Source organism: Nematolebias whitei, chromosome 9, assembly GCF_014905685.2.
Source record: "Nematolebias whitei isolate Nwh7 chromosome 9, NemWhi1, whole genome shotgun sequence".
Classification (NCBI taxonomy): domain Eukaryota; kingdom Metazoa; phylum Chordata; class Actinopteri; order Cyprinodontiformes; family Rivulidae; genus Nematolebias; species Nematolebias whitei.
Window position 1 is genome coordinate 17361110 of NC_056506.1, and position 12692 is coordinate 17373801.

At 41.9% G+C, this 12692-nt stretch overlaps 1 protein-coding gene across 1 annotated transcript in view; it reads left to right on the plus strand.

The window, feature by feature from the left end:
- Window positions 1–12692, plus strand: part of ano8a (anoctamin 8a) — a 66518-nt gene that overhangs the window by 22652 nt on the left and 31174 nt on the right. Inside the window, 5 exon segments of the mRNA XM_037681519.1 lie at window positions 1481–1597; window positions 4766–4893; window positions 7328–7489; window positions 10336–10488; window positions 10667–10793. Coding sequence (XP_037537447.1) covers window positions 1481–1597; window positions 4766–4893; window positions 7328–7489; window positions 10336–10488; window positions 10667–10793 — 687 coding nt within the window.

Below are 12692 nucleotides of genomic sequence, written 5' to 3' on the forward strand. Positions count from 1 at the left end.
CGTCTGTCTGTCTGTCTGTCTGTCTGTCTGTCTGTCTGTCTGTCTGTCTGTCTGTCTGTCTGTCTAATTCTTCATCTTCTATTAGATGCACACATGCACAAACACCTGGTGACAGCAGTAAGTTTAATAATAATAATTTTGCTTGTCTTTGCTATAGACGGCTGTAATGCTGTGTTCATTCAACCTTTATTTAAACAGATAAATCACAATGAGCCTCAAAGACTCATTTACAAGTGAGATCTGTTTAGACAGACACAAAGTAGTGAAACTGGACACGTAGGAATTGGAGGCAAAAAAAAAAAAATCCTATCAAACTCTTTCTTCTTGCCTGAGAAAAAAAACCTCAAATATAAAAAAAAAAACACCTCACACATACAAGCACATAGTGACGTAGACAACGAGTGGTGAGATGTCCAAGGACGTACTCTAGGGCACTGTAGGAGTTCGGATAAGGATGGAATAATCAACCAGTTCCTGGTGAGATCTGTAAACTTTCTCGAGGAATGTTGGGGAATGGCCAAAGACAATGCCTATGGGAATCCAAGAGTCCTGAAATGATGACACGATGTTTATTCAGCTGGTTTCCTCTGATTATCAGTTAGAAATTCCTCGATGGGCAGGAGGGGGGCAGAGCATCAGATCACATGTTCTCCAGGCAAATTCAGATGAGATGGCCTTCAAGGCCAGTCAGGGGATCCAAATTCAGATAAACACACAGTTGTTTTGGGGACAGACAGAGCTATAATGACGTCTACCTTGAGTCTGTGTTGGTCCATATGGTTCCAAAATGTCCAAATTACATGGCAACACCAATGGACCATGCCTGAGAATAATCCCCGAGATCTGATCTATTCTGCCAAAAGCATCTGAGTCTGGGTACTCGAGGCACGAACCAAACCATCATAAAGGCAAGCAGCGTGATCGGGTCCCAATTTGCTGCAGAGGACTTCCTTGATTGTTGATAAAACCAGCAACCAGCTGAATCCAAAAAGCAGGAACCAGCTATCGTAAATCCAATTAAATATGTGTCCTTAAAATCCACAAATGGCAGCAGAGATAGACACATCATCAAGTCTTCCAAGTTGATGAGATATCCAGCTGCATGCATGCCAACAGGGCAAATCGGCTCGCCTAAAGCCTGTCTTCTCTTCAAAGAAATGTTATCAGTTGTGTTGAGGGACCAACTGATCAAATCAAGTCCATAATTATGATTCGGAAGACATGCAAGAGAGGCTCAGAAGCAATTTCACAGACAGAGCAGCAAAGCAGAGAGGGAGAGGAGGGGGAAAGCGTCGGACCTCGGCGAGAGCAAGTGGTGAAGTATGTAATGGTTTGTGAGCGGGCGTATGATGTGGTGTATAAAATATTCTCAGTTGTTCTCAGTTGTTAGATTCAACTTTGCAGGTAAAAGAAACATTTAGATGTTTTTCACGAGTCTAACACCACCATATGTGCAACTCTATTGACATGTTTTCTGTAGTTCCAGAGCTGGTAACTCGAGGGGTCATCCATCAGATGTTTCCTCTTCATGAACAAAGAATACTCAACCAGCTGATGACGTCTTGGGTCCAAGCTGTGTGTGAAAGGCAACCCCTCGGTAAGAAATGTTGCTGTTTCTTTTCCAGAGACATGATGAGGTGAATGTCTGAGGAAAGTCTGAATGATGCCAGTGCCACTTCCGCACAAAATACAAAACATACATCATTTTTCTTCTTTAACGCCTAATAATAATTTTTAATGTCCTTTAATAATCAAAATTTAACCCAACAAAACGCAGTCATTTTAAAGTATAAACTGTATAAGAAGTATAAAAAACAAGTTTAAAAGCTGCTGCCAGTAGCTCACTGGTGTCACCGTGGTTAACACACACCTGTGTGATTCCTTACAGCATTCTTAATAAATCAAACGGACAGAAACACAGTAGAAATAAAGCTTTTTTTTAAATAAATAGTTGCTGTTAATAAAATAAAATTTGCATTGATTAAAAAAAAATCCTAAACTGTAAGTAGCAGAATTTTCTGATCCTCACACGTTAAATTTTATGTATCTACAGAGTTTTTTTTGTGGGAAATATTAAAAGTTAAAGAGCCTTAACTTCTAGCTTAGAAGAAAAGAGGCTAAGCTCCGATCCAATGGAAGTTAATGCAAGTTTGGATGTGTGCTTTCTCTGCACTCTGAGGGGATTTTAGACAACACCTTAAGTCCAAACAAGATTAAAAGCAAAAACCACTGGACTTTGTAACTGAAGACGTTGTACTTCTCATCGGAGGAGCTTTCTCACTTCAAAGAAGCAAGGAGTGTGGGACTCAAGTTATGAAGTTGAGGTAAGTTTGCATATGGGGGCCGAGATGGGGTAGAGGCAGGGCAGCCGACTCAGGACCCAAAAGTCCCAGATTCGATCCCTAGTCATTGCACATCTCGTGGTGTCTCTGAGCAGGACACCCTATCCCCAATTGCTCCCTGGGCACCTTCAATAACTGCCCACTGCTCCACCTGGTGGTGGATAGGTTAAATGCAGAGAGCCAATTTCGCCATTGTATGGGAACATACAATGATGACAACACAACACATTATTATTATTATATTGCAGATGAGACACTTAGTGAACAAAAACAAAAATATCTCTGCAGGTCTCGTGTAAAAAAGAGTCCCTGTGACTCAATGAGACTAACCTGTATAAATAAATCTTGAATGAAAAATCTACAATGTACGTTTTGATGTTTAAACATGAGCGATATGCCCACATGGGTTATGCCCCACCAGAAATAAAAAAAAAAATGCATTTTTTAAATCCAGTTCTTCATTTAGTTCATTGGATAATCCTGTACAGTAGTCCCTTGATACTTTGCAGTTTGACTTTTACGGGCTCACTCTTTTGCGGGTTTTCAATGTAAGTTTGTACATGACAAAGACTGGCGATGGGGAAGACACCCCCCACCCCCCGATGGGGCTGGGGGGCGACTGTCTTTCCCCATTGCTACTGCTCAGGGAGCAGGGATGAACAAATCAAATGAACAAATGTAAAATATCAGAGAAAATACTTAGGTGGAAAAATAAGAATGAATCAGTTTAAAAAAAGAGCGAGTGACTGAGAATGTTTATGGATCTCACCAGAGGGAACTGGCTAATTATTCCATCCTTACCAGAACTCCTCCAGTGCCTCCGGGAGCGTCCTTGGACATTATTACTGCCCTTGTCGTCTCCCCCCTGTGGAATGTTTACGTCAACATATGCTTGTCTATGTGCGGGGTGTTTTTTCAAAATCGAGGTCTTCTCAGCCAAGGAGGAAGGGTTTGTTAGGAAGGAGTTTTTTGCCTCCAAATCCTATACATGTGTCACTTTCACTACTTCTTGTCTGTCTAAACAGGTCTCACTTGTAAATGAGTCTTCGAGGCTCAATGTGATTTATCCGTCTAAATAAAGGTTGAATGAATGAAAAGATGGTAGCTTCTATGGCAGATACTGCTATGCTCATTAGGCTGAATCATGCTACAGTTGATTATGTTTAGTGAGGAGTTGAACCCAAGGTACCTACCTGTCTCTCTAATTACTCTTGCTGTTGTAGTCTCAGTCATTTGGAAGCTCTTTCTTATCACCCAGTGCCTTTAACAGCTCCTCTTTGAATTTCTCACATTCTTATTTTCTCAGCTTCCACCATTTGGTCTTCTTCTCTGATTTTACTCTTTTTCTCTTCTTCACAACAACAGTCATTCTACACACAACCATCCAATGTTGTCTGGCCACGCTGTCACCTGCCACAACCTCACAGTCTCCATTCTCCCTAGTCAACCTGCATACTCCTTCCTCCACTCTTATAGATCATTCTATGTTCCTCCCTCTTTTGGAAATAAGTGTTGACTGCAGCCATTTCCATTCTCTTGGTTAAATCCACCAGCATCTGTCCTTCCTGGTTTCTTTCCTTGACACCAAACCTACCCATCACTTCCTCATCCCCTCTGTTTCCTTCACCAACATGTCCATTCAGGTCTGCTCTGATCACCACTCTCTTCTCCCTGGGAATACTCTCTATCATTTCATCCAGATCTTTCCAAAATGTATCTTTCTCCTCCTCATCACATCCAACCTGTGGAGCATAACCACTGACGATGTTTAGCATCAGACCTTCTACTTCTACCTTCAGGCACATCATCCTATCTGACACTCTCTTCACCTCTACTACATTCTTTGCCAACTCCTCCTTCAGGACCACCCCTACTCCATTTCTCTTTCTAACCACACCATGGTAAAACAGTTTGAACCCTGCTCCAATGCTGAGAGCCTTGCTGCCCTTCCACTTGGTCTCTTGAACACATAACACCTACCTTCCTTCTCAGCATCATGTCAGCCAGCTCTCTGCCTTTGCCTGTCATTGTTTCCACATTTAGAGTTGCCACCCTCAGTCCTACATTCTTCACTTTCCTCTTCTCCCTCTGTATCCTGACACGTTTCCCTCCTCATGGTCTTTGACTAACAGTAGCACAATTTCTGCCAGCATCCTGGTTGTCAACAACACCGGTGGCGGTCGTTGTTAACCCGGGCCTCGACCGATCTGATATGCTTTTGCTTTGATGGACTCGCGTTATGGTTTTGACAAAAGTGTTTTACGTCAGATGCCCTTCCTGACACAACCCTCACAATTTATCCAGGCTTGGGACTGGCACAAGAGATACACTGGTTTGTGCTCCCTAGTTGCTGTTTTTTGGTAAACCTGATGATTCTTTTCACCAAGACCACAAAATTCATATATTTGCAATCTGTTTTATAGATGACATCTGTGACTACTTTGGAGTGAAGATCGGCATGTATTTTGCCTGGCTAGGTTTCTACACCAACTCCATGCTCTACCCTGCTGTTATTGGCTTTCTGCTCTGGATACTGGCAGAGGCTGACCAGGTAACTAAAATGTTTTTACATTTCTTTTAATGTTTCCCACCAATAAAAATGAACGTCTTAACTATTTGCAATTTCCAAATAATTATGCATTTTGAAGAGAAATTCACTAGTAACATGTCTGTGAGGAGCAGGCATGCACGGTATTTCACTGGCCTGTAAATGTTGGAGACTAACTAAAGACACTAAATGGCAAGAAAAATAGGCAAACCTATTAGTTGCAGTCTCACTTTATTATGAGTGTTGGTGATCAAGAGACCAGTGTTTTATTTTGAAAATCATGGCCTTTTTAAAATGTTATTTTAGCCCAAAATACAGGAATTACAACAAGAATACAAGAAAATAACGTGCATGGCCTAAAATGTTTAGATCATGCATGTCACTCTCCTCTGCCTGCTTTGTACCCAGCCCCAGTAGCTGCCCCACATCTTTGATTTAATGGTAAATGATCCATGGACTGTACTTTCTATCTTATCAAGATACTCAAAGCTCCTTACAATCTGTGTCCTCATTTACCCATTCATGCATCGCTCTACTACGTAGACCTCTACAAAGACTAATCAGAGCTTTATCACATTCATACACTAATGGGGCACATCGGAGGCAATGAGGGGTTCAGTGTCTTGCCCAGGGACACTTGGGCATGTGACTGCTCGTAGAATCTAACCCCCAACTCTTCATTGGAGGACAACTGCTCTAACCACTCAGCCACAGCCGCCCTTTAATCTTCTGGAGTACACTTTAGAAATGAAGACATGCAGATTAGGATCAAATCTTAAGGTGATTCTTCGTTTTCCAGGTGTGGTTTTTAGATCTAGACCTTCAGGCTGTAGCTCCTGTTGTTTTCTGTCGACATACTGCTCCTGTGATCTGGAATTAGGGAAACTAAACTGAGACAGGTTAGAGACGACTCTGAGGATTTCGAGAGAAAACTGTTTACATGCATTTTTAAAACACTTAAAATTTAAGTGGTAGAACTGCAACTGGGGAAGGGCAGTGACTCACAAGAGAAAACTGACGATGCTGCAAATGTTTCGAGACATTTTGGAGATTCCTTCACCAACAATTACAGCTCTGTGAGATAAAGCCTTTAAGTAGAGCTTTGAGCTGTAGATCGGTCTCAGGTGGATGGATGAGCAAACGTTTGAGTGCTTGACCTGACATACTAAATTCTGTTCACAATGAAACCAGTGGGTTACCCTTAACCAGTGGTTCTCAAACTTTTCAGGCCACTTTTGTGGGCCACTCTGTTATGGTATGTTGTTCATTTGTCATATGCAGGTTAACACAAGGTCAGCACAGCAAGGAAATGTTCAGGGTGAGAACTGATTTGACTCGCTAAAAAACAAAATAAATACTAAAGTATGCAATAAAGGTACAAAATAAAGTACCAAAAAGTGAAAAAGAAATATGACATTTACAAGATCCAAAAGAAATATAGTAAAAACAACATGTTAGAATATAACGGTGCAAGCAGGATGAATTTGTATGAATAATTAATTCAAGGTAGTAATATTAGCTTAAATGCACATGATATACAAAGTATATTGCACATAGCATGAACTACACAGGTTGTGTGACAGGTTATTGCACAGGCAGTGAGTGACAATGCCTTTTCATAAAGATCTTTTTCCTCATAAACATGGGATCATTTCTAGAAATGTTTTCATCCTCACAAATACGCCTCAAATGCTGCAGTTACTCCTCTAGACCTTTGTGGGGTGCTGTAACATTGCTACTTAAACATATCAGAAACATGGAAAGAAGGTATGGAGCAAACCTGTAAACACAAAAAAAGACAAGTTTGGAAAAACAAAAGAAAAATAATTTATTTTTGTAGACTGACAAAGTGAAAATCCTACTATGTGCCACGTTAAACTACTGTTGAATGGAAGTTGTGCAGCACAACGTGCAAACATACTGAACATTTTAATGCTCAGTATAAAACAAAAGAGGGTTGGTTAGTTGGATTCTGCTTAAATAAAAGTCAGAATAGAAAATAAGTTGGGAACAGATAAAAACTTCTACAAAATGTACAGAACTTTTCCTTTTGCCTCAAGATTCAGTAAAAAAAATAATGTTTTCATCTATTTATTTGACTTTTTTGTTGTTATTTTGAGAATGTTAAGATGGATAAAGCCCAACATTCAGCCCTCGAGCTGTATTGTGGTCCTGTATTTATGGCGATGATAAATTTTCCAAATGTAAATTAGTTGTGTATGCTTTGAGGATCACAGAGGGGTTTTTATAGGATTAGTAATTTGAATGGGACTAAAAAGCCTCTGAAAAGAGTAACAATTAATCCTTTCATCTAAATATTGTTTTTTAGTTGTGTTTGAAATGGTAGTTTGTTTCATTGTTGCTTTTTAAACTGGTTTTGTGACTCTGAATGGTATTAACTGAAGCAATATGATTTTTTTCCCCCAATCCTGCACAGACCAGTCAGGATATCTGCTGTGTAGTTTTTGCCCTCTTCAATGTCGTTTGGGCGACTTTGTTTCTGGAGCGCTGGAAGAGGCGAGAAGCAGAACTGGCCTACAAGTGGGGCACTCTGGATACCCCTGCCGAGTCCTTGGAGGAGCCCAGACCTCAGTTCAGGGTGAGAATCACTCCCAAAACTTGTCTTTTAAAATAACATGATACAAACTTGGAAGTTCAGAAGTGGATGAACTGTTTGTTGGTGGTGAGACGAGAAGTTTTATTTATTTCATTGCAGTGTATTTCTCCTGACAGCCGCTCACCCCGTGCACTACTTGTAGAGATAAGTTACACTACGCTGAACCCACACCGTACTGTGGAATGTCTTTCCCACCTCCTTCTGTTGTGCAGAAAAGAGAAAAGGAAAGGCAGACCTTTATAAAAAGCTTGAAGGTGGCAGTGTCTGTAGACCTGGCTAGCTCAGTCAGTATATAATAAAACTCTTAATCTCAGGGTTGTGGGTTCGAGCCCCACATTGGGAGTAAGTTTTTTTTTTCTCTCCATCTCCAGAGGGAAACTTCTGGAAACTGTTTCACATCTACTGACAACAGATCAAGTCAGCATGGACTTAAGTAGGCCTCTTATGTATGTTTTGTGTTTTTACTCTTTGTTCATAAGGAAGTCATTTTGAAAACTGCCATTATATGAACCTTATTGTGGAAATACAAACAAATATAAACTGTCGCAGCAGATTTGTGCAACACTTTCCTTCAGTTTGCTGCGCTCACAATCTCAGCTTCTTCACACCCCGTTTGCCTCTCAGAGGCTTTTCAGATCTGTTGATTAGCTGCACTGCAGAACCACCTGACTGAACTCACATGACACATAAGTAGCAGAGGAGTTGTCTTAAGATAATAAAACATCTACACTGTGGGTTTTTACAGGTTCAGATCTTCAGTCTTTGCTCCGACACGGAGCTCTGTGAAGTCACAAACCATTGCATATGTGCCTCTATTTCTTTTACTGCATGTTTAAGGTAGTTAAGCTTATCCAGGGAACATTGTACAAACTTGTGATTAACTGTGTTAAACTAATATAGTTCAAATGTCTTAGTGTATTGTTGATTTTCTAGAACCAACAGCAGACCTACTGATGTTCTGTTTGTTGCTCACTGACTGCCTATGTATGCTGTAGTTGTGTGTATGTGTGTGTGTGTGTGTGTGTGTGTGCGTGCGTGCGTGCGTGTGTGTGTGTGTGTGTGTGTGTCTGCATACAGTGGTGGGTAATAGGGGTGTAAATCACCAGCTTTACCATGATACGACATTATATTGATTTGTTTGATGATACGATTTTTCTCGATATCACAAAGTCTGTCACGATATGATTTTGATTCTATTCGATTCACAAGTCTGCGATCGATATATTGTGATATCAAATGCCCATCTCATTTACATATAAATAAATTTACAAAAACAATTCAAACATCCATCCATTTTCTTTACCCGCTTCTTCCATTTTGGGTCACGGGGGTCGCCGGTGCCCATGTCCAGCAATCACTGTGCGAGGGGCGAGGGACACCCTGGACAGGTCTCCAGTCCATCACAGGGACACATAGAGACAAACAACCATTCACTCTCTCACTCACACCTAGAGACAATTTAGAGTTACCAATCAGCCTAACATGCATGTTTTTGGTCTGTGGGAGGAAACTGGAGTACCCCGAGGAAACCCACGCATGCACAGAGAGAACATGTAAACTCCACCCAGAAAGGCCCCCGGACCGGGATTTGAACCAGGGACCTGCTCGCTGAGAGGCAGCAGCTCTACCAGTTGCGCCACTATGCTGCCCCATTAAGATAGTCAAATGGCCAAAACCTCCTGGATGGAGGTCACAGAAACACTGAATGGAGGAGTCTGTCTGCTGAAAAGTGTTGCGCTCTCTTTGTGACAGAAAACGGCAGATGTAGGAACGGAGTGGAGACTCTGGTGAAAAGAAACCCTGTGGAGAGGTACATGGTAGCAGGAGGGGTTTCCCAGGAGCCCTGTACTGAATGTCTCATGGACCATGAGGGTGTGTGTGAAAACGAACATCTCTCAACCATGTGAGCGTGTATCAGCTGTTCGGCTTTGGATGGAGTATACACCTTTACACTCAGCAAGACGTCAAGATGTTTGTTCTCATTGTTGCAGTCGTGTGATGGAAATGTCTTTTTGTTCTCGCATGGCTCTGGGGACCCGTTCTGTGCACCAGCTCCCAGAAGAACGTTTCACTTGCAATGTATGTGCCAAGTATCATGTGGTCAGGATTTTGTGGGTGTTTATGCAGAAAAATGGCTGAACTATACACTGCTCTCATTTCACTAGTGAGACGAGGGCATTAGAAAATATAGTCATCTTTACAACTGTTCCATCAAAACCTATAAAGATAAAGTGGGAGGGATAACCAGGACTTCTCCCCCACAGTTTCTCTTTCAGTATAAAATGTCTTTTCAAAAAAGAACACCTCGCATCCACATCAGCAAGAACAAAAGTCTTGTGCCTTGTCAATCCATCCATCCATTTTCTTTACCCGCTTGTTCCATTTTGGGTCACGGGGGTCGCCGGTGCCCATGCCCACTGTGCGAGGGGCGGGGTACACCCTGGACGGGTCGCAAGTCCATCACAGGGACACATAGAGACAAACGAGACAAACAATCATTCACTCTCTCACTCACACCTAGAGACAATTTAGAGTTACCAATCAGACTAACATGCATGTTTTTGGTCTGTGGGAGGAAACCGGAGTACCCGGAGAAAACCCACGCATGCACGGAGAGAACATGCAAACTCCACCCAGGAAGGCCCCTGGACCGGGGTTTGAACCAGGGACCTGCTCGCTGAGAGGCAGCAGCTCTACCAGTTGCGCCACCGTGCTGCCCGTGCCTTGTCAAGTATTCAGCAAGTTTTAGAACTGACCACTTGCAGTTGAATCACCCAAAATGGACTTGTAAGACATCTGAACAGCCTCTTGTTGTCTTGTCACTGCAGGGGGTGAAGCGCTGCAGTCCCATAACGGGCTGTGAGGAGTTCTATTACCCTCCGTGGAAGAGAGCTGTGTTCAGATGGCTGGTCAGCCTGCCCGTCTGCCTCCTCTGTCTTTGTTTCGTCTTCTTTGCTATGCTCCTCTGCCTGCAACTACAGGTTTGGGCCTGATGGCAAATGGCGTTAATAAGTCAGTAATAACAATTAAAAAGTTTATAGCTAGGAGAACACTCCCTTAAGTTATTATCATTGTGTTATGAATAGCTTTGAGATCTGAGGTATAAATGAATAAAAATTGTTGTTTAAAAACGTGTCTGTCTTGTAACTGGTCTGGCAGGAGGTGGTGATGGAGATTCAGGAGCTGCCTGGTTTTACAAGATTCATCCCCAAGATCCTCCTGGCTGTCACTGTAACTGTGTGTGATGAGGTGTATAAGAAGATCGCCTACTGGCTCAACGACTTGGGTAGGAGACAAAATGTCAAATATTTTGTGTTTAAGTACATTTTTATCTCTTTCATGTATTATGTTCGAGTGATCTGAGGTCCCAGTCACTTGATAACATCAAACTATGAACAAAGGTTTTGTGTTGTTTCAGCCTCGTGTCTAGACAAAAACTGAATTTTAGAAGCTCTAAATGGTTATTTTTGGAAAACGGGTTCCAGGATGAAAATAACCTATAAATGCTTCCCTCTCATCTTTGTGTTGACAGCCTCAGATCACCCTCTTGAAAACTATGATATCATAGTCTCACCGAACCTTTGACCCAAGTATGATCAATGCAGCAGTACTCACGGATCACGTTTGTGTTTGTGATGCAGATGCCAGTTGCTCAACTACAGCAAAACCTTTGTATGCTGCTTTATTTCAATGAACAGACAGCCTTTTGTTATTTCTAGTTTTTAGCTAGTTGTTTATTACTTTTAGCTTTTAACGATCATTCTGCAACATTTAGCCTGCCTTTTGCTATTTTTATTATACGCCCATTGAAATGATGGCATGTAGATAAATCTCTATCGCGTTTCTGTTTGATAGAACATGTGCAGGCAGAGGCGAAGAACTCGGGGGTAAAAGAAATAAATGTATTTATTAAACAAAGCAAAAGGCTGACGAGGCAGCAAAACTTACAAACTCATCAGGGAGACACGGAGGGAGGCAGAAACTGGACACCATAAAGGACAATGCACAGACAATGAGGAACACCTGGGAAAAGACAACCAGGAGCAGGTGGGAGCAGCAGGAGCTGGAGCAGAACACAAGGGGGAGACGCACTAGGGAACACAAATCCTGACAAAGTCAGATCCTCTGGACGGATTCTTCTTGTTGAAACGTTTCGTCTTTTATCCGAAAGACTTCTTCAGTCTGAGGAGCTCAGACTGTGAGTCTGAGTCTGAACATTTCAATAAAGAAGAATCCGTCCAGAGGACCTGATTTAACCTGGCTAGTATTATGGTATAGTTGCCATCCGTATGTATGTAAACTTTCTCTTGTCATCTCATAACTTCTGATCTGCTCAAGATAATTTATTAAAACTTGATACACCTATGCATCATCACTAGAAGGAGTGTCATATACACCTTTCATCACTCCAGCTCCTGGCTCAATGGACTGTACTTATATACTGTAGCACCTTCCTATCTCATCAAGACACTCAAGGCTCTTTACAACACAATCTGTGCCTCATTCCCATTCATACAGCACTCTACTAGATCTGTACAAAGACTAATCAGAGCTTTATCACATTCATACACCGATGGGACACACATCTAAGGCAATGAGGTGTTCGGTGTCTTGCCCAGAGACACTTCAACATGTGACTGCTGGTGGAATCGAACCCCCAACTCTCCCATTGGAGGACGACTGCTCTAACCACTCAGCCACAACCACCCTTGTGTCAAGGTCAAAGTTAAAACAAGGTCTTTGCTTGTCCAGACCATAGCTTCTGATCAACTCAAGATAATGTAGTAATACTTGATTTACGTTTGTACCACCATGAGACAGTGTGTTACATAATGTTTTTATCATCTCAGCTCGAAGGCCAAGGACACAAACCAGAGCCAAAGGTTATACAAGGTCTTTACTTGTCTGAGCCATTGCTGCTGTATATTAGTTATTAATGGTGTATAACTGCAGTACGCTTGTTAGCTTTTAGGATTCAAAGGATTTTTATCATTTATTTACTATTTTCTCAGAACATGCTAGAGAATCAAAATGCCTTTTCTCTCTTACCTAAATAATAAAAAACAACAAAATTCATCCATCCATCCATCCATTATCTTTACCCGTTTATTCCATTTTGGGTCACGGGGGTCGCTGGTGCCCATGTCCAGCAATCACTGTGCGAGGGGCGGGGTACACCCTGGAC